This window comes from Lithobates pipiens, unplaced genomic scaffold (assembly GCF_037356315.1).
Source record: "Lithobates pipiens isolate NorthernLeopardFrog02 unplaced genomic scaffold, aLitPip1_a1.2 Scaffold_27, whole genome shotgun sequence".
Taxonomy (NCBI): Eukaryota; Metazoa; Chordata; class Amphibia; order Anura; family Ranidae; genus Lithobates; species Lithobates pipiens.
The window spans coordinates 190,123,220-190,146,131 of NW_027507788.1; the positions used below are offsets into that span (position 1 = coordinate 190,123,220).

A 22,912-nucleotide genomic window follows, 5' to 3' on the forward strand; every position below is an offset into this window, starting at 1 on the left:
TGACATCTGCATGTAACCAAGTTTTCTCTATACCCAGGTGTTCACCCATTATATGACCATGGGCTAAATCTAATACCATCCATAGGGGGAACCACTAGTTGCTCTTCCTCCTCCCCCCCTTGCTTTACCACTTAATACAGCAAGTAATTTTTAAGAGCCATGTAGAGAAACGACACCCCTACATTAGGTTCAACAGATTTGCCATCAATCATTTTAACATTTTCTCTGGCTCTATTGAGTGTGGACTCTCTTAGTTTTTCCCTACAAAAATCCTCTTTCCTGACTTCTAAGTCAGGCACCATATTCTGTCCACTCTCACTATTAGAGTCAGAGATTATTACTTGTTCATTAACCTTAAGCTGGGGGCTGGATTCCAGTTCCTCCAGCTAGCTGCTGCCTTAAAGTGGAGGGCCACCCTGAAAACCAAACAATGTTAAAAATGACAAAAAAATCGAAAAAAAATAAAATGAAAAAAAAATTTTTTTTTACTTACCAGAAATGCCTGTTGCTAGGCACTTTATCCTAATCTTCCTCTTCCTCCTCCGCGGAGATCTTCTGTCTTCGTCGCGGCGTCTTCTGGGTAATGGGTCGCGCTGTGTTCTGGGAACTGTGTGTTCCAGAACACAGCGCGTCCCATTCAGAAAGCGCTGCGGGACTCGCGCATGCGCAGTAGCTGCGGGACTCGCGCATGCGCAGTAGGAAACGGGCAGTGAAGCCATAAGGCTCCGCTGCCTGTTTCCCTTAGAGGGAATGGCGGCGCCGGGACCCGAGAGCCGAGGGACGGGTCGGCCTCGGGCGGCCGACATCGCGGGCGCCCTGGACAGGTAAGTGTGTTTATTAAGTCAGCAGCTGCAGTGTTTGCAGCTGCTGACTTTTTTTTTTTTTTTTTTAACTGGCCCTCCTCTTTAAGCCTGATATTAAACGTCAAAGTAATGATGTATATATACTGTGGGCGGTCAGCAAGTGGTTAAGCTGACCTGAAAGTCTAGTAAAATGTTGAGCTCTGTGTTGTCAATTGCTCTGTTACGTCAGGTGTACAATAATCCGTGTAATTTGAATCTTCTTTACATCATCGCTTTCTTGTTACTTTGTTAAATTTCAATAGGCCTCAATATACAGATTTTACCTTTATTATATGATCTGATTTCTATAAAATAGCATATTCAGCCAGGTGTGTCAGAGAGGCTGAGGTTATTGGGAAGTTCGCGGCCAGCCTCAAAGGATCCATGTCAACCGGCGGTGCCCTCGGGGTTAGCGATACATATATATTGTGCCCAATTTGGACATTTTCCCTTAGGGGTGTACTCACTTTTGTTGCCAGTGGTTTCGATTTTAATGGCTGTGCGTTGAGTTATTTTGAGGGGGACAGCAAATGTACACTGTTTTACAAGCTGTACACTCACTAGTTTACATTATAGCAAAGTGCCATTTCTTCAGTGTTGTCACATGAAAAGATATAATAAAATATTTACAAAAATGTGAGGGGTGTACTCACTATTGTGAGATGCTGTGTATATATATATATATATATATATATATATATATATATACACACACACAAGTATACGCCAATGCACATACATACTGTACATACATATATTACATACCAATAAAGTGTAAGCATTAGCTCAGGTGCATAATACAAATGTATTAAAATTAATGCATATATTTCAAAGTTAAATAGTGTGCTAACATTTTTGGGAACTTGTATATGATGGCGTAATGGACAGTACAGCTCTGGGAAAGAAACTGTACTTCAATCTGTTAGTACAGATACTCCTCCAGTATATTTCACATTTACTAACTTGAATTTTGTTTCCTTTCAGGTATATTACTATGCAGACAGTATATACGGAGCAGCTGGAGTGGCAGATGACACCGTTCAGTATGTCACAGTAGCAACTGGATCTGTCAATGTTCTAATGACACTGGGTGCGGTGAGTTTTGTGGTTGGTTAATGCTCATAGGTGAGCAGATTTATCCTGCTCACCACGATATTCAGCTGATGATGTAAGCGGTACATACTTTAGGTGGTTCTTTGTTCCTTCCTTCTTCCTTATAAAGGAATGAAGGATCAAGAGCTGATCACCTGAACCATTTTCAATAAGCTGAAAATCTCTGTGTGCTTTACCAAGCATCTTAAATTGTCTGAGGCTTTCTAAAGTTGGCCATACACTAGTAGATTTTCAAACAAATGTTCACATGAAGACTCGTTCAAACATTTGCGCAAAAATTCACAGCATATTTGATGAACTGATAAATGTTGTTCGAAACAACTTTGAAATGTTGTTTGCTTTTTGCATTCCATTTTGAGAGGCATGGACTTTCCCAAACATAAACCATGTACACCATTAGAAAGTTGTTCCTTCTAGAAAATTTTTACAGCCTGCTCCTTTAAATTTTCTGCAGTGGAGAAAAAATTTCAATTTAACCCTACTAACCCTTACAAAATCAAACATCCCCTGTCTGCAGCCCCCCACAACCCCAGGCTAGGGTTGTGTGGAAGAGGCCCTTGTCCAGTAGTGTATTTAGGTTTTGTGCTGCCCTAGGCCTGACTAAACTCGTGCCCCCCCCATAATTTAAATATGGCCCACCCCTTCCTGTCAAGGCCACACCCCTTGCTGTCTAAGACCCATCCTGAAATTTTTGAGTAGGGACACTAGTTCTATTTGCATAGATTTCCTCTCACTTCTTCTTGGGCCATGTGGCAGGAAGTGAAGGGAAATCTCTGCAATGGGACAGGAAAGGTAAAAAATAAACTGACAGGGGCTATAACCCTCCCTTACTCTTTCCAAAGTGAAAAAAAAAAATGTTTCCTATAGTTCTACTTTAAGCACAAATTTCTGATAATTTTATGGAGAGGACTAAGAAGATATAACCATGTCAACAGTGCAGCAGAAAACATATAGCACAGTGAGGAAGGTTTGTGGTCCAGGATGATAGGACAGTCAAAATTAGAAATGGCGCACTCCCCCCCCCCCCCCCCCACAGTTGCGGAATGCCGGACGCCCACATACCGAAAGCAGTGCGGCCATTTTATGTTGGTGCTAGACTTATTTGCCTCTCAGCCCAGTCCGCCCCATAAGATTGACGCTACACTAACAGCGCAAGCCAGCAGGGACTCTTTCCGTGCTGCCCCCCTGCAAAGTGCTGCCCTAGTCCTGGGCCTTGTCAGCCTAGGCCAGGATACAGCGTTGCACTTGTCCCCCTGAATATGGGAAGAAGGTGGTTGACTTTTGGGGTGCCGAGCCCCTCCTGCCCCTATGCATCCACCCCCCTTTCATGGACTGGCTTGCTGTGTGTTTGGCTAGGGGTTTGTTAGTGAGTGGGAGGGGCAAAATATTTTTTTCGTTTGGGGTGGGATTTTTCACATTGGGGTTCTCATTGTAAGCCTTAACAGATCCAAATGGCATTGTAAGTATGGGGGGGGAGCTATTTTTTGTTTTGTGTTAAAATATTGCAGCTGCAACATAGATTTCTATGTTTTCTCTGAAGCCGTACACGTTTGAAGCAGAATTTTGGATACATGCTACAGATGCACCACTTAACAGACAGAGTAAGACCCCCCCCAAGTTACTAGCTGTTAAGCAATTTTGTATTTTTAAAGGCACTTCTCCTTGTTTTGTTCTTTGGGGTTGTCCAAATTGGTGAGATTGATATATGTCCCTAGGGGTGGGACCCCATACCCATTTTAAGGCCAATAACTAGAATATAAGCCAGCCAAGTGGGGACTCACAAAATTAACAAGCCAGTTCCCATAGACTGCAATGGTATTTGTTGTATAACTTTTGCCCATGTTAGGCTCTTTGTTTGCCCCCCCTGGACCGGGAGTGTCTGTAATTTTGTAGCATGCTGGATGATGTGCTTAATTTTGGACAGGGGGGGGCTTAGTTTGTGCTAGCTGTATTTTGGTTGTTCTGGGCATGCTCAGGGATTTTTCTGGGCGTGTGTGTGTTCATTTTCTCTTCAAAATGGTCAGACCTGAAAACCATATTCAGTGTCTCAAATTAACATACATGTGTTTCTTTTCCAAGTCCTGTTTTGTTGACTAATAAAATTTGTAGCAAATTTTTGGGTTTTATGTGTTTTGTCAAAAATGTGTTTTGCAGATGCATGCTTAATCGTAATGCATTTTACACACTGCCCCCAAAACAATTTTCATGCAACAGATTTCCCAGCTGCAGCTTAACTAGGCTGATTGGCATGGCAAAACAAAAAAAGGTGTGATTTGTATAAAAGCTACTTTCCTGGTGCCTTCATGGTAACATATGCATGCATATTCTGCCATGGATAGGCACCAGATAAGGAAAATTACAGAGAGCTAAGTATTCAATTTAACATTTTAGCGCAGTGGTTCTCTGCCTCAGTCCTCAAGTACCCCCAACAGGACATGTTTTGGGAATTTATCTTAGCTGAAATAGCTGTTTGAAAAACAAAGCCATTGACTCTGATTTAAAGCACCAGTGCAAGATGTAGGTCAACCTGCAAACATGGCCTGTTGGGGGTACTTGAGGACAGGTTTGAGAACCACTGATTTAGAGCCCTGAGCTAAAATCTAGCTCAAGACTCAAGACTCAATTCTATTCTTATTTTGGGCATTTAAGGGGAAACCAAGTGAGTGTTAGGCCGCGTACACACGCGAGGACTGTTCGCTCAACTTTGTCCGTCAAACAGTTTCAGCGGACAGTCCGCTCAAAATTAGCATGGACGGACTTGCCCACACACGACGAACGAACAGTCCGCTGAAACCGTGCGCGATGACGTGAACGGCACGTACGACGGGACGAAAAATACGACGTCCTATACACTGCAATGCAAACTTCGGCGTGTAAATCCTTTCTGAGCATGCGCGGAACTTAGTTTGACGAACAAGCCTACACACGAGGGGACTGTTCGCTGAAACAGAGTTTCAGCGGACAGTTTTTCGGAATTTCCGAAAAACTTTGTTCAGCAGACTGTCCGCTGAAACTGTTGAGCGAACAGTCCCCGCGTGTTTACGCGGCCTAAGAACCCCTGCTTGTCTTTTTTAGGTTGGGCTTTGCGTCCCTTTTCTGATAGCCAAACAGGAAGTGAGGGTAAAACCTACCAATGTCTTGGGGACACACAGGTCAATCTAACTAGTGTCCCTATGTTTGTTGTGTACACCCCAAATTATACAATAGGTATTTTGTGGTTTATTAAATGCAATACAAATGTACTCGCTGTAAATCTGAGGGGAAGCACTGGTGATTTTATCATCCAATCATGTAGAAGCAAAGATGCTTTTTTTTAATTTTCCTTGCATGTCTCCCTCAGATCTCCAGCAACTGCACTTCCAAGTGCACTTGTACTCAGAGTCAGCCTGTGGATAGTATAGGAAAGGAACAAAGCAACAGAGAACAAAGACCTGAAGTGTTCTGGGGTCACGTGGTCAGTATGCCTAAAAGGGGGCACACCCAAGTATGAAATGAAATGAAAGAAAAGGGAATGGGTGGGTGGGAGAAAAAGGGGGGAAGGCTTTATGCAGCCTGACTCCTCCTACAAATACAGGCTGACCTGCGGTCAGCCTTACACTTGTACTCAGAGTCAATCTGTGGATAATATAGGAAAGGAACAAATAGCAACAGAGAACAAAGACCTGAAGTGTGCCAGGGTCACGTGGTCAGTATGCCTAAAAGGGGGCAAAAAATAAACACAGTAGGATGAAAGCTTAACAACCAGATTAATTGCACATTGAATTAACGTACAACCTGCCAAAATTGACAACTGTTTGTGGTATCTTGAAAATACACCAAATAAGTGCTGGGGGCCCCTGGCGCAAAGCCACAGAAGCTACTCCTATCCTGAATGAATAGCCAAAGTAGGCTTAAAGGACAAGACCCCGACTGGCCCAAAAAAGGCCATCAATGAAGTATGCCTTGAGCTGCGGATAGAGGAGCGATAGGACAAGGCAAACAGTGGACCATCCCTGGGTTTGACAGATGTGGCACTGACAAACACCGCACACCACGCCTTGCCAGAACCTGTTGACAGTCACACCTCCCAATTGCAGTGTCATGCTAATGTAAACAGAAAACTGGGGTGTCAAACCAGTTGATTGGCCAAAAGTAAGCGAGACCCTGGGCCAGTAACGCAACTCCCTTGGCCTCGGGAACCGCAAAAGGCCAGCTATAGCGCCACCTTGAGCACCAAGCTGGTAACCAATGTAAAAGGAGACCTTAGAGCACGTAAGATATGTCATGAAAAATATGACCCACAATGGAAAGTCTGCTGAGCACAGCAGGAGGTCTGCTCTTCTAGTTCCCTGTCGATGGCTTAAATAGAGTGTGAAGAAAATAAGAAAACCCGAGGAGGTCTTCTCACAACATGAAAATCTGAGACTCAGCTCGATACGCCCTGAAAGTGCTGTGGGCCGATACGAGCTAGAAGAGGCAAACAAAAAATAAAAAAACAGAAAAGCAAATAGGAACTGGATGTTAACCATCAGGACTAGAAAACCTTGACCGGAAAGCCTGGAAAACATGCCAAGCAGTGTCATGAGCCTTCCTGGTATTCAAAATAAAACCTAATGATCAGGCCTGCTGCGCCAGCCAAAAGGAAACCCAATGCATCACAAAACTGGAACTGAAGAGAAGGTGTGATGCCGGCACCTGCGTCCGAGACTTAGGCCTACTGATACCGGCCTAGGCCCCAAGAGGGTTCTGGAATCCCCTAAAAAAAAAACCTGAGCCAGTAGAAGCTGCTGGAGCTGCAATAGGCTGACTTACCAATCGTTTCATACCATTGCGCAATTCCTGGCTGGACGCATCTAGGAAATTAAAGGTAGTGTGGAAATGACACACAACTGGCTCAGGAACATAACTTGTGAGAGAAACATGAGCAGACTAAGAAACCTATGACAAGAATGTAAGCTGCGTGAAGGAAACGTAACTGAACGAGAAACATGAGTAGCGCGAGCTGATCAAACGTGAGCAGCATAAGAACCGAGGCTGCAAGAAAAAACGCCACCTGCATAAGAAACGCCGGTAGCACGAGAACGTGAATTGATAAACAACGAGAGAAACCTGGCAAAAAACACGAGAAACCTGGGGAAAAAAAAACAGAAAAACCTGGGAAAAAACTAGAGAAACCTGGGAAAAAAACTAGAGAAACTTAAATCGCATGAGAAACTAACTGCATGAGAAACGTGAGTTTGTACAAAATATGTGAGCAGCGTAAGAACAGACGAGGAGACTTGCCACCGAACAAGCCAATTAAAAACGAACACCTCAGTCTGATGTGTAACCTGCAGTGGAAGAACATAGACAACCCAGATATGTGAACCGACCAGAGAACATAACAGACAACCAGCCCATAACATAGCAATACCCCTGGTATCTGACAAGTATAAGGATGTGGGTGCAGAAATGACAGGACCAACAGCGCATGAAAGTGAACCTAATGACAACACCACCCTAGTGTATACAGAAGTGACCCCGAGCAACCTGCAGCGCCAAGACAGGAAATTAAAAACGAACACTCGGGGCTAAGGTACCCACAGACCATGGTGGGTGGTAGTAAAGGTGTAATGGTGAAGGGGCACGTATGACGTATGGACTACAGGCGAGAAGATTGTGGGACGACAATCAATTAAAGACTAAACCTCAGCACCAGCTAACAGAATATGCAGTGAACGAAAGGCAATGATATGAAAAAGCATATGACATAAAACTGGAAAAAAAAGTAAGAAACATGGGAAAACGCCAAGACACATGGGAAAATGTAAGAAGCATGGGAAATTTACATGAGAAACGCAACATGAGAAACGAAAGAAACATGGGAAACACATGAATTGGCATGAGAAGTGAAAAATTGCATGAGAACCATAAAGTTGCATCAGAAACCGTAAATTGCATGAGAAGCGTAAATTGTGTCAGAACCGTAAATTGCATGAAAAAACGTCAACAGCATGACAAACCATGAATTGCATAAGACACATGAAATGTATGAGAACCGAAAATAGTATGGGAACCGAAAATTGCATGAAAAACGTCACCTGCATGAGAAACCGTAGATAGCATTAGAAACTGTAAACTGCATGAGAAACCGTGACTGCACGAGGAACCATGAATGCATGAGAAAACGAAAACCGCATGAGAAACCGAAAACAGCATGAGAAGCGTAAATTGCGTAAGAACCATGAATTGCATAGAAGAACGTCAACTGCATGAAAAACCGTAAATCGCATAAAAACCGTAAATTGCATGCTAAACGTAAATTGTATGAGAAACTGTAAATTTCATGAAAAATGTCAACTGCATGAAAACCGTAAATAGCATAAAAAACATAAATTGCATGAGAAATCGTACATTGCATGAGAAATCGTAAATCGCATAAGAACCATAAAATTGCATGAGAAACGTAAAATTGCATTAGAAACCGTAAAAATTGCATGAGAAACCATAAATTGCATGAGAGGTGTAAACAGCATGAGAACCACAAATTGCATGATCGACGTAAATTGCATGAGACATAAACAACATGAGAACCGTAAATTGCATAAGAAACGCAAACTGCCCGAGAAACTGTGAACTGTATGAGAAACCGAAAACTGCGTGAGAACCGTGAACTGCATAAGAAACACAAATACCTCCTCTCTGATGCCCAGCGTGAGCACCGGGAGGAGTGAGAGGGGCGGGTGGATGCCCTTCCCACGCTGCCAAACAAAATCCAAGTCCGAATCCCCCTCCAAACTGCCGCCAGATCTGCAACCACCCACCGAACTGCTAGGAATATGCCCCAGCCCCAGAAGACGCGACTGACCGTGGCCATCAAAATATAGAACACATACATCTGAGGAGCCGTCAGGCAGCTGAACCCCCCTCCCCCAGCAGAAACACAGAGAGAAGTAGACGGGCGACAGAGGAGCCACTGGCGGCCAAATCCCCCCCCCCCCCAGAACACCAGGAGAAGGAGGTGGGTGGGAGAAGCAGCTCCCTCGAGGGGACAGGCGCTGATAGGCAGTCGAACCCCCCCTCCCCTGGCAGAAACACAGGGAGAAGCCGGTGGCCGAATCCTCCCCCCGGCAGAAACAACGGGAGAAGGAGGCGGGCGGGAGAAGCGGCTCCCTCATGGAGACAGGCGCTGATAGGCAGTTGAACAAGCGAGTGGGCGGATGAGGCGCCCCCCAATGGAGACGGAGGAGTCGAACACCCCCCCACACCGGGAGAAGTGGGCGGCCGAGACCACTGCCAATGAGCAGAGCTGGTGGGGGCTGAAACACCCCCCCAGTGTGAACACCAGGAGAAGAGGGCGGGCTGGAACTATATGGGGAGAGAGGAGCTGGCGGGTGGACACTAGAGCAGGACGGGAGGCATCCGGAACCGCGAGCCCTTAGACATGACCCCTGCAGCCTCCCATGCTGCTGCTCAGTTAGTTGAAACCGGAAGTGGCGCGATGGCTGACCCGGAAACGATCAGACGAAGACACAACAGCCTATGACCACGAGGGGAGGAGGCAAAGGAGGGCAGGCTTTATGCAGCCTGACTCCTCCTACAAATACAGGCTGACCGCAGGTCAGCCTTACACTTGTAGTGCAAAGTGGATTTGCCTTTACTAAATAAACCCCAAGTCCAAGATACTTAATAATTTGGGGTGTACACAGCAAAATGGTAGAGCACAATTTACCTAATGGGAAAACTATTTAGATTGACCTGTGTGACACAGGTAGGGTTTTACCCTCACTTCCTGTTTGGCTATGTGACAGGAAGTGAATAAATTTGAAGAAGAAACTGGCAAAATTTGGGAGGTGTCTTCACCCTATCGGGGGTTCAGACATCCCCAAAAACTGGCAAGACTTCGAATCCCTCTGCACTCTATCCCCAAGCAAAAATAAGAAAGGATTTAATTTAGTTTAACTTTGCAAAGACACATTCCTAAGTTCCTAAGACCTTGTTTAATAGAAAACAGCAGTTGCCTTTCACTAGAAACATTTGTTAGTCCATTCCTGGAAATATGCATCTGCTTTACTATTAATTTCCATAAAAATTGGGTTCCTACAGCTAAATGCACCAAATGCATCTAGATGCGTGACCGCTGTGTATGTGACATGCACAATTGCTGTGTGCGCGGAGGTATGTACCCCTGGTGCATATCTGGTTCCCGGAAGAGGTGGCTAGCACATAGGAATGACTTCACTCCCCTTCAGGAAGTGGCTTGTACTGCTGCTAATTTCTTCCCACCACCACGCCCCACTCATTGTTCTCTGAGGAAGAGATGATTCTTATTTGCAAATTGAGATCATTTTTGATTTATTTTTACATGGGAATGGTGTTTGTGTGTGTCATGTGTGTATGTCTAAATGATTTGGCCTCAAAACACACACCTACTTCCTGTGTACAGATTCACTTCCGGGCCAAGGTATATTGCTTCCTGCTTCAGTGTGTGTATATATGTATATATATATGTATGTGTATATATATATATATATATATATATATATATATATATATATATCTACAGATGTAGGTTCTTTTGTCCACCAGCAGTGAGTTGGATAGATGCCACACTCCCAATTTTGGAGGCATAATACTGGTCTAGCACAGGAGACTTCAAACTATGGCCCTCCGGTTGTTCAGGAACTACAATTCCCATCATGTCTAGTCATGTCTGTGAATGTCAGAGCTTTACAATGCCTCATGTGATGTGTAGTTCCGCAACAGCTGGAGAGCCGTAGTTTGAAGATTCCTGATCATTCTAGCATGTCTTGAAAAAAAGTGTTTTTTCTTGTGCCTTGTGTAATGCCCAGGAAATATCGTTAGGAAAATACAAGTGGGTCATGGCACATCTAAATTCCAAATTTGGCATTTAAGATGGTCATGCACTATGCAATCTGATTGGCCAATCTCTGTACAACTCGATTTTTAAACAAAATAGGTAATAGGAGGATGCACTTGTTATAGGAAATAAAACAGGCTCTTGCACTAAATCTAATGTATTTAAGATCTAACTGAGTACAGTGTATGGTCACCCTGAAAATAGTAATTTATTGGGTGTAGAAACACTTCTCTGTTCTTTGTAATTTACTGAAAGATTTAATTAACTGAGTACACCTACTAATTGCCTAACAAGACACATCCAATGAGGTGCAATTAACCAATTGTATTGGGCGTGCGCTATTATCAATAAAAAAACCTCAGTTTTTCTACCTAGCGCCAGTTGCAATTTACATATACGGGTATTTATTATCGTTATTTGCTCCTCAATGTTTTGCACGTTCAATTAATGACTTTTCCGGTGCACCAATTAATGTATGAACTGGTGCAGTGCCTTCTTCTTAGTAAATCACCCCCCATGTGTCTTATTATCGTAAAGTACAACTATCTTCAAAATCAAAAATTAAATTTTTGTCTATAGTTTCATTTTAAGCTTGTGTTTCTACATCCATACAATTTTGCATAGGCTTTTATAAGAAATAGATATATATTTTCTGTAACATGATTTCTAATTTTCATCTGTATTATATTCTTTAATAATAATATAATTGTGTCTTGTCTTTACTCTGTGGTTGCAGGTCGTCATTGTGGATTCGTGGGGTAGACGACTGTTACTGCTTATAGGCTTCGGGACATGTTGCATTGCTTGTGTAGTGTTAACTATTGCTCTGGTTTATCAGGTAGGAATACTGTGGCTTTTTAAAGACTATGCACTGAATATCAATTCTTGAACACTGAACTGATCTTTAAGTAAATTTCCAAATCACTATAAATGGTTGCTTATGTATCTAACCCTAAGGCTCCATGCACACTGGCAAAAAAAAAAAAACGATGATTCTACAGGCGTTTGACGTTTTTTTCACCTGCCTGTAGAAACACTTCTATTGTATTCAATGGGTCTTTGCATATTATGATGACTACAGGTATTTTCTGACAGGGACGTTCAGAGCTTTTCTGGAGAAGTTTAGGGCCGCGTACACACGCGCGGACTGTTCGCCCAACTTTGTCCGTCCAACAGTTTCAGCAAACAGTCCGCTCAAAATTAGCATGGACGGACATGCCCACACACGACGAACGAACAGTTTGCTGAAACCGTGCGCGATGACGTGAACAGCACGTACGACGGGACGAAAAATACGACGTCCTATACACTGCATTATAGCTTTCGGCGTGAAAATCCTTTCTGAGCATGCGCGCAACTTTGTTTGACGAACAAGCCTACACACGAGCGGGCTGTTCGCTGAAACAAGGTTTCAGCGGACAGTTTTTCGGAAATTCCGAAAAACCTTGTCCGTCCAACTGTCCGCTGAAATTGTCCGCTGAAAGCCCACACACGAGCGGACTGTCCGCCCAAACACTGTTCAGCGGACAAAGTTGGGCGAACAGTCCGCCCGTGTGTACGCGGCCTAGGAGCTTTAAAAACGTCAATCCATCCTAAACTCCTGTTCTCTCTCGTCTCGTGAACATCAAGTTTAATTTTTTTTTCTTTATTTGGGAGTTAACTTTTGCAGAGGGGAGTGTTGTTAAGTGCAAAAAATGCCTGTAAACACAAATGCTCATAAACTCTCATAAACTCACCTAAACGTTGTTCGATATGCTCTCAATTTGCGTTTTTTATGCTAAAACTCTGGACTTTTTTTTCTGCTCCCAGTGTGCATGGAGCCTAACTCACAGGATCTCAGATCAGCGAACTTTGCTACTTCATTAGCTGTTTCAACATGTTCCTTCACCAAGCCTGCATCCTGTTCTGCAAAAACTGACTTATAGTCAATAGCTAAAACCAGAGGTGTAGCTTGAAGCTTGTGGGCCCTGATGCAAAAGTTGACCTGAGCCCCCCCCCCCCCCCCCCCACTACTTCCAACGTGCATGCAGATACATCCACCGCATGGCAAGATTCCCAGAAGTTCCTCTTTACATCAGAAGACAGGGATTACCACTGGAGAATCAGAGGACGGGGATCACTGCTGGGGATTTAGAGGACAGGGACCCCAGGCAGGTCACTTGGCAGAGCTCCTTTCCCATACCAGCACTGCATACAGCCACCCCCCCCCCCCCCCCCACACACACACACACACACACACACAGACACACACTACACAGGGCTGAAATCACATTCCTTTACACACAGTTTGTCAGTCTTCACAGGGTGTATCTGGCTTTTATGTTGCCCTTCTGACCTGTGAAATTCTCTGGTCAGAATGGCAGTGTAATTGCAGTAGGCAGATAAACCCTGTGCAGATCATGGCTAACTGGCTGGGTTGTAAAGGAATGTGATTTCAGCCCTACGGAGGAGGAACAGTATAGAGTGTTGTAATGGGAAAGGAGCTCATCAGCCAGGCATAGCATAGATCTGGGTGGGCAAAGCCATGTGACACAAAATCTGGAGCCTGCAGCCCTTTAGGGGCCTCCCGAGAAGGTGTTAAGGGATTTGTTTTAGCAATTGCTGAAGGTTTTTCTGTCAGTGTTGGGAGAAGGTCACCTCCCGGAAGTGTGTGTCTTTTCCCCAGTTATCAGGGAAATGGGGTAAGTAGACATCCCCTAGTAGAGGGGTACAGAGAATCCGAGCTCATGACTAGGAGACACTGAGCAGTGTCATACCTCACTAGTGACATCGGTCCCATTGTGGCTACAGTATAGCAATCTCCTCCTCTTGCCTCGCTGAGCTCGGTTACTATTCCATGTTGCCAGCACACAGACACTTCCCCATCAGGGGCTGTTCTCACTTCATGCTCCTCTCCATTCAGGAAATGGCTCACAGCTTCTCCCCAGCCAATGGGGAGGGGGTCTGGACTGTGGAAGGCAAAGTAGAAGCCCAGTACTGAAGTGTGGCTTTGGGGACCTAGGGCAGATCGGAGCTGGATTTTGTGGAGGATATGATAATATGATAGAGAGGTTGCAGTGGTCCCCTGAAGCTAGGGGCGGGGTTGCAACTGTGACCCCATGCAACCCCTTATGCTACGCCCATGGCTAAAACCACATGTCCATCTCTAACTATCCTTCTAGATGATAATGTATGCCTACTGCCATACAGAGAGCAGTGACAAATGACAGTTACAGCAAGGGCAGGCAGAGATGTCATTGATATGCGCACTTATTGACTGCCAGGCTTCACCTTCTATATTCTGTACAAGGGACAAAATGGTGAAACCTAATGGTGAGATAGGGCAGGGAGGATCCTTTGCACTAAATATAATGTTGTGCTGCTCTGCCTCCCCCCCTCCCTCTCTTATGCAAACATACATTTTGTTTCATTTTTTTACATATTTTACATAAAAGCGATAAAGTCCGCCTGTTAGTATTTCAGGAGCACTCGATCAGACCATCTATTGCTCTCTATGGCACGGCTGATGTCAACGGACATGTGTCCATTGACACCTGCTGAGTCTGATCCTATCCTGTCTGCTAAAAACAGATGGATCTGGCATATTGAATCAGAGGATCCATTTATATCCAACAGCTATAGAGACCTGTCACCTGCCTACTCTCAGCAGGGATTAGCAGAGAAATTCCCAGCTGAGCAGGTGGAGCCACTGGTGGACTCCACCAGTGTGAAAGGTGCCTAACCCTAGAGGTTATGTTATCTTGAGGAAAATATCAAATTACCCAGCAAAATCAATTGAAAATTGGAATATTAAACAGCAAAAAATCTTTAAATTATAGCACACTGTAAGTTACCCTCCAAGTAGGTGAAATGGATTGCTTGGGCTAAAAGGATAGGGCCTTAAGCTTTTTCAAGATGGAAGATGTGTGTCTAGTGATGTGTGATGGTGGACGATGTCAGTCCTGTCTCCTTCTGAGCTCCTTATATACAGTATATACTCAAAAACCATCTAACCTAGGGGCCCTCCCAGAGGGTGTAGTTGTTGATGTTTACTCACTTCCAATTGGAGGATTGTATTATTGATTACCATGCCCTTGCATAATCAATAACTTACTTGACCACTAGATGGCACTATGAGACTAGAAACACCTATGTTAGGTTTTGGGAATAAAATTGATTTGTTAGATCTTGGATTGCATTGCATGTTTTTTTTATTTAGATGATGTATGGATATCTCCCTGTGGGGGTTTGGTGGTATTATTAGTGATGTTTGGTGGTATTGGTGGTATTATTAGTGATGTTTAATTTTTACTGTACAGTAGTAACTAAGCATGAACTCTTTGCTACGGGGATGGATTTATTTATACAACGATCCATCTTGAAATATTAATTATACTTCCTAAAATATTTTGTATACAATTTAAACTACTCCCATTTTGCTCCTGGTAATGTATCAGTTATGAAATACAAATTTTCTTATTGTGATGATTACAGGGAAAACATGTACTTGGTAATTTTATCTGAATCAACATTGCAATTCTAGGTCATTATGCCCTTACATACACTATCAAAACAGTGTCATTATATCTGAACCTTATGACTTGTATTCTGACTCCAACTGTTATAATAGTGATGTATCCCTTGCTGAGACCTCTATGCCTGGCCTGTATAAGCAGATATAATCACAGAGGACAATCTTTATCAGAAAGCTTGAACTTACCAGACAACAAAATGTGGCAGATGATTGAAAGATGATATCTGCAGGTCAAAACATGGTAATGTGTTCCCAGATGTGAGAAGATGGCATGAGACCTATACATAAGTGCCCATCTCTTCCTCACAAAACAGGGAAGCAGGCACAGCAAATGCATTAGGAGGTGGGTGTGCGGACACAGATAATAAACAGAAAAGGACAGTGCTATAATCAAAATAACCACAAGATGGCAGCATATTAACCAATTATACAAAAGTCAAATAAACAGTCAAATAAACAATAGTTAAAGGAGATTATATAAATTCTCATGTGTAACAGCGCAACTTGCAAGAGTCCAAAAGATTGAATTATTGTATTTTAATAATATTAAAATATAGAACAGTTCCATTGTCATTTTTAGAGTTTTCGGGCATTTTATTTTGTTTGTTGAATGTTTCTCTTGTTTATCTGCTCAGCTTGTTAATATCTTTGTCCACATGTGAAACAATGCATAGATTATACACTATACAAGTGGTCAAATAACACTTGATTTCTCATTGCCTAAACAAGGCAAGGCCAGCTGTACTACAGCCTTTGTGTACAACCAGTAATAAACTGCTGGGTCTTGTTTGTGGAGTAAACCTTTTCATTGTTCTCAGTTCCGAGAATCCATGACTTTAATTGACTGCTATGCAACTTGCTTGCAGAACAAACATTTTAAGCTGCAAAGTTATTTTCCCTGTTATGTATTTCTAATACTGGAAAACATTAACAATGTATTTTGGCCTATCTAAAAAATATAACCAGTTTCTTTTCACAGACCCTTTTTTCATAGTTCAGAATGATAGAATTTATATATCATAGAATTTTTAATTCAGAGAGGCTCTGACATTCTGGATAGATAAGTGACATTGTAAGGTGGAAGGACCAAATTACCCAGCCTTTTCCAGAAATTTAGGATAGGAGCAGAGAAATTCCACTTTAAAGTGATAACACAACGCATTAAATGATGGTAAAAATTATAGGCAAATTGCAGATTTGGACCACTCTCAGGGTGAAATCTCAGCTTTAAAGTGGCAGCAATTAGAAGCGTAAGAAAAAAAAACAATCCCCTTAAAGTGGTTGTAAAGTCAGAAGGCTTTTTATCTTAATGCATTCAATGCATTAAGATAAAAAGCCTTCTTTGTGTAGTAGCCCCCATTTAGCCCCTCTAATACTTACCTGATCCCCATCTCTATCCAGCGATGTGCACGAGTGCCTCGGGTGTCTGGGACTCCCCAGCCTGATTGGCTGAGACACAGCAGTGGCACCATTGACTCCCACTGCTGTCAATAAAAGGCAGTTAGCCAATTAGGAGAGAGAGGGGGCTAGGCTTAACCACGGCCCTGTGTCTGAATGGACACATGGAGCTGTAGCTCGGCACTCGAGAGGAGGGAGGTCGCCAGAAGCACCGAAGGGGGACCTGAAAAGAAGAGGATCTGTCTGGGCTGCTCTATGCAAAACCTCTGCACGGGGCAGGTAGGTATAACATGTTTGTTATTTTTAACCAGTTGCCGACCAGCGCACGCCGATGTACGTCGACAGAATGGCACGGGCAGGCAAATGGGCATACATGTATGTCCCTTTAAATTTGCCGCCCTGCCATCGGGAGCGCGCCGCCGGCGGCGCGCTTCCGCGCTGGTCGGGACCCCCGTGAGTCCGGTCGCGGGACCCGCGGACTCGATCACCGCGGACATCCCCGCGATCATCTCACGGAGCGGCCGAATGAAGAAATGCCGTTGTAAACAGCATTTCTCCATTCTGCCTAGCAACTAGTGACGCTGATCTCTGCTCCATGTGATTGGAGCAGAGATCAGTGTTCACTAAATGAAAGCCCAACCCCCCCACAGTTAGTTACACACCCCTAGGAACACTTAACCCCTACACTGCCATCCGCTGGTTAACCCCTTCACTGCCAGTGTCATTTACACAGGAATCACTGCATTTATATAGCAGTGATTACTGTATAAATGACAATGGTCCCAAAAATGTGTCAAAAATGTCCGATGGGTCCCCCACAATGTCGCAGTCACAATAAAAATCGCTGATCGCCGCCATTACTAGTAAAAAAAAATAATAAAAAATTATTAATAAAAATGCTATAAAACTATCCCTATTTTGTAAATGCTATAACTTTTGCGCAAACCAATCAATAATCGCTTATTGCAATTTTTTTACCAAAAATATGTAGAAGAATACGTATCGGCCTGAACTGAGGGAAAAAATGTTTTTTTATATATTTTTGGGGGATATTTATTATAACAAAAAGTAAAAAATAATGAGTTTTTTTCAAAATTGTCGCTCTATTTTTGTTTATAGCGCAAAAAATAAAAACCGCAGGGGTGATCAAATACCACCAAAAGAAAGCTCTATTTGTGGGAAAAAAAGGACGTCAATTTTGTTTGGGAGCCACGTCACAGGACCGCGCAATTGTCAGTTAAACAGTGCCGAATCGCAAAAAGTGGTCTGGTCTTTGACCAGCAAAATGGTCCGGTCTGAAAGTGGTTAAAGAAAAAAAATTAGACTATAGTATCACCTTAATTGTTAAAATATGCAAGATGCTTAGAAATGCTCAAAAACACTAACTAGAGTTGCAGGATTAATCGTTAAAAAAAGAAAAATTACGATTCAACCCCCCTCACAATCTTAATCCGGCATTTCTACGATTCAGTGCAGAGCTGTTCTCTGCTCACAGCTGACAGCTGTCAAAAAAAAAGGAAAAAAAAAGACATCCTGACAATTTTATGGCAACATTGCTCAGCACTGAGAGATAAAAAGAAACAATTAATAATTTGGTTCTTTTAGATCAAAGGGATGAACTTCGGTCTGTAAATGAGGTTAGTTTAACCACTTAAAGACTAAGCCTTTTTCTGACATTTGTTGCTTACAAGTTAAAATCTGTATTTGTTGCTAGAAAGTTACTTAGAACCCCCAAACATTATATATATATATTTTTTAGCAGAGACCCTAGAGAATAAAATGGTGGTTGTTGCAATATTTTAGGTCAAACTGTTTTTGCACAGCGGTCTTTCAAATGCAATTTTTTGGAAAAAAAATACACTTCAATTGATAAACAAAAAAACCCAATCAGTAAAGTTAGCCCATTTTTTTTGTATAATGTGAAAGATGATGTTATCCCGAGAATCGTGATCTTTATTCTAAGCAAAAAAAATCTCATTTTATCCAGAATCGTGCAGCTCTAGCATTAACCAATATACCTCAATCAGAATATATTTATTTTAAACCTATATTTTCACAGTGCTTTACAGATATTTTACATTAATACCAATCCCTGCCCTCTACGCAAGCATGGAAAGTAAGGTCCTTAGCTCACATGGATGCATGAGAATCAGATTTTTTTTAAAGATTTCTAACTATGTATAGGAAAATAGTAACATGATGGGAAAAGGGGAGGGGGAAATTTTGGGACTTTAAATGAGGTCATAGCCTCCATCCCTATCAGATATAAGATATAAAATTAAAAACAAGAGCTAAGCGGGACTTTAAATGAAGTACGGGGTCTTTTATTGAAAAAAAAGGAGAAATATTGTTATGCGATTATATGATGCGACAAAATTACATGTATATTAAAGAGGTGCACAGACAGACACATTATTAACATTGACATTTTGTTTTATATAATCTTACTGACCAATACAGAGTAGGTTATAAAAGCGCACCTCCATTATATACATAAGACAACCAAATATGGAAATAAATTAAACAAATAATACAATGTAGGCAACAACTTTGAATCTATGACTTCTTGGTTGTTGCAGTGGATTAGTAAAGAAAAAAACAACATAGTTGATGCAATTTTTCAAGAATTGATGCTAGTTGAAATTGGGGTACCAAAATACACGGCGATTATTGGCTCTACGCGTTTCGCGGCTTACTACCGCTCGTCAGGAGCAAGCTCGTGATTGGTCTGAAAATACAGAGTAGTGGTAAATTAATGTTTGCAATGATGGAACATGGGGAGATTGAAATACCCCTACCTAGTGGTCACTTACACATAGCCATGCAGTCAAAAGTGCAGCGCCGAAAGCCTAGGCACCCAAAGCGATGATACGGGAGTTGAGGAGGCCCATCCAAGGGCGAGGAGGCCCACAGAATGCACACACAGGCAACCACCGGGACAACAAGGGCGTTTAGTAAGTGAAAACGAATATAGAAATATAAAACTGAGCCTAATGGGTGAAAAAATGCATGGTAAGAACTACAGATAATCTGAGAATTGTGAAAGAAAAATGCGTTGAAAAAAGAAAATGTTGGGGTGGATGTGTGATGAGTGTAGGAGAGGGTTAGCATGGGAAAGGGGGGAAGGGGGGAAGAGGGCGGAAGAGAAAGGGGAGCTAGTAGCTTCTATTGTTTTTTCCAAAATCTTTTTTAAAAAGAAAAAAGAAAAAAAAAAAAAAAAATTTTTTTTTTTTTTTTTTTTTTTTTTTTGCACTATTCGGTCCTTGACGCACCTATGCAGTCGGGTGGTGTTGGTGTCGTCTGCATCGCTGCATTCCTTTTTGTCATGATCGGGAGTTGCGATGCGCACTGGGGGACGCCCTCCGCCCTCCTCATCCAAGATTTTTTTATTTATTTATTTTTTTCCTTTTTTTCTCTTGGCTGGGAGGCGGGGCGCGTTCACCCACTGCGTATCGGCGTCACACTTTCACCACCGTTTGTACGGCATCACTGTTATGGGTGCCGCCTTTCAGGCTAGGTTGATTTACATCCTCATTTCACCTGGAGTGTGGGTGTGGACGCTGACTCGGAGTGTGTATATATCCCGGGTCTGGCATTGCTCACTCTTCCATTTGGTGTCCTTGAGTGTGTGACGCTGGGGGCCCCCAGACGGCGGTTTGGCTGTATCCATGGTTGGCGGCGGCAGGCGGGACCCGGAACAACTGGGGCTATTCACCTACCATACACTGTCACCCCTTGTTTTCGCGTTTTTTCCACACACAAGGTATTTTTGCACAATCAATCCATATGTCCCTCTTTCTTTACTTTTTTCTGTCACTACTCACTCCGTCACCTGGTATTCAGACTGGGTCATGTCATACACAGCCACTTTCCCCCTCCTTCCCCTTTCTCTTCCGCCCTCTTCCCCCCTTCCCCCCTTTCCCATGCTAACCCTCTCCTACACTCATCACACATCCACCCCAACATTTTCTTTTTTCAACGCATTTTTCTTTCACAATTCTCAGATTATCTGTAGTTCTTACCATGCATTTTTTCACCCATTAGGCTCAGTTTTATATTTCTATATTCGTTTTCACTTACTAAACGCCCTTGTTGTCCCGGTGGTTGCCTGTGTGTGCATTCTGTGGGCCTCCTCGCCCTTGGATGGGCCTCCTCAACTCCCGTATCATCGCTTTGGGTGCCTAGGCTTTCGGCGCTGCACTTTTGACTGCATGGCTATGTGTAAGTGACCACTAGGTAGGGGTATTTCAATCTCCCCATGTTCCATCATTGCAAACATTAATTTACCACTACTCTGTATTTTCAGACCAATCACGAGCTTGCTCCTGACGAGCGGTAGTAAGCCGCGAAACGCGTAGAGCCAATAATCGCCGTGTATTTTGGTACCCCAATTTCAACTAGCATCAATTCTTGAAAAATTGCATCAACTATGTTGTTTTTTTCTTTACTAATCCACTGCAACAACCAAGAAGTCATAGATTCAAAGTTGTTGCCTACATTGTATTATTTGTTTAATTTATTTCCATATTTGGTTGTCTTATGTATATAATGGAGGTGCGCTTTTATAACCTACTCTGTATTGGTCAGTAAGATTATATAAAACAAAATGTCAATGTTAATAATGTGTCTGTCTGTGCACCTCTTTAATATACATGTAATTTTGTCGCATCATATAATCGCATAACAATATTTCTCCTTTTTTTTCAATAAAAGACCCCGTACTTCATTTAAAGTCCCGCTTAGCTCTTGTTTTTAATTTTATATCTTATATCTGATAGGGATGGAGGCTATGACCTCATTTAAAGTCCCAAAATTTCCCCCTCCCCTTTTCCCATCATGTTACTATTGATATAAGGGATGGAAGACGGGTGTCTTGTATACTTAAGCCAATGTTTATTTGTTTTTTTTTGGACCATATTGTTTAAAGTATCTTATTATTCATCATTGTTTTAGATTTAGCAGCTTCTATTGTTTTTTCCAAAATCTTTTTTAAAAAGAAAAAAGAAAAAAAAAAAAAAAAAAATTTTTTTTTTTTTTTTTTTTTTTTGCACTATTCGGTCCTTGACGCACCTATGCAGTCGGGTGGTGTTGGTGTCGTCTGCATCGCTGCATTCCTTTTTGTCATGATCGGGAGTTGCGATGCGCACTGGGGGACGCCCTCCGCCCTCCTCATCCAAGATTTTTTTATTTATTTTTTTTTTTCCTTTTTTTCTCTTGGCTGGGAGGCGGGGCGCGTTCACCCACTGCGTATTGGCGTCACACTTTCACCACCGTTTGTACGGCATCACTGTTATGGGTGCCGCCTTTCAGGCTAGGTTGATTTACATCCTCATTTCACCTGGAGTGTGGGTGTGGACGCTGACTCGGAGTGTGTATATATCCCGGGTCTGGCATTGCTCACTCTTCCATTTGGTGTCCTTGAGTGTGTGACGCTGGGGGCCCCCAGACGGCGGTTTGGCTGTATCCATGGTTGGCGGCGGCAGGCGGGACCCGGAACAACTGGGGCTATTCACCTACCATACACTGTCACCCCTTGTTTTCGCGTTTTTTCCACACACAAGGTATTTTTGCACAATCAATCCATATGTCCCTCTTTCTTTACTTTTTTCTGTCACTACTCACTCCGTCACCTGGTATTCAGACTGGGTCATGTCATACACAGCCACTTTCCCCCTCCTTCCCCTTTCTCTTCCGCCCTCTTCCCCCCTTCCCCCCTTTCCCATGCTAACCCTCTCCTACACTCATCACACATCCACCCCAACATTTTCTTTTTTCAACGCATTTTTCTTTCACAATTCTCAGATTATCTGTAGTTCTTACCATGCATTTTTTCACCCATTAGGCTCAGTTTTATATTTCTATATTCGTTTTCACTTACTAAACGCCCTTGTTGTCCCGGTGGTTGCCTGTGTGTGCATTCTGTGGGCCTCCTCGCCCTTGGATGGGCCTCCTCAACTCCCGTATCATCGCTTTGGGTGCCTAGGCTTTCGGCGCTGCACTTTTGACTGCATGGCTATGTGTAAGTGACCACTAGGTAGGGGTATTTCAATCTCCCCATGTTCCATCATTGCAAACATTAATTTACCACTACTCTGTATTTTCAGACCAATCACGAGCTTGCTCCTGACGAGCGGTAGTAAGCCGCGAAACGCGTAGAGCCAATAATCGCCGTGTATTTTGGTACCCCAATTTCAACTAGCATCAATT

At 42.9% G+C, this 22,912-nt stretch overlaps 1 protein-coding gene across 2 annotated transcripts in view; it reads left to right on the forward strand.

Annotated features, from left to right (window-relative positions):
- The window catches only part of LOC143934437 (solute carrier family 2, facilitated glucose transporter member 5-like), a 77,996-nt gene that overhangs the window by 46,570 nt on the left and 8,514 nt on the right, over positions 1-22,912 (forward strand). For both annotated transcript variants that reach the window (XM_077458055.1, XM_077458056.1), the window contains 2 exons: positions 1,827-1,937; positions 11,531-11,632. In XM_077458055.1, coding sequence (XP_077314181.1) covers positions 1,827-1,937; positions 11,531-11,632 — 213 coding nt within the window. The remainder of the gene's footprint in view (positions 1-1,826; positions 1,938-11,530; positions 11,633-22,912) is intronic.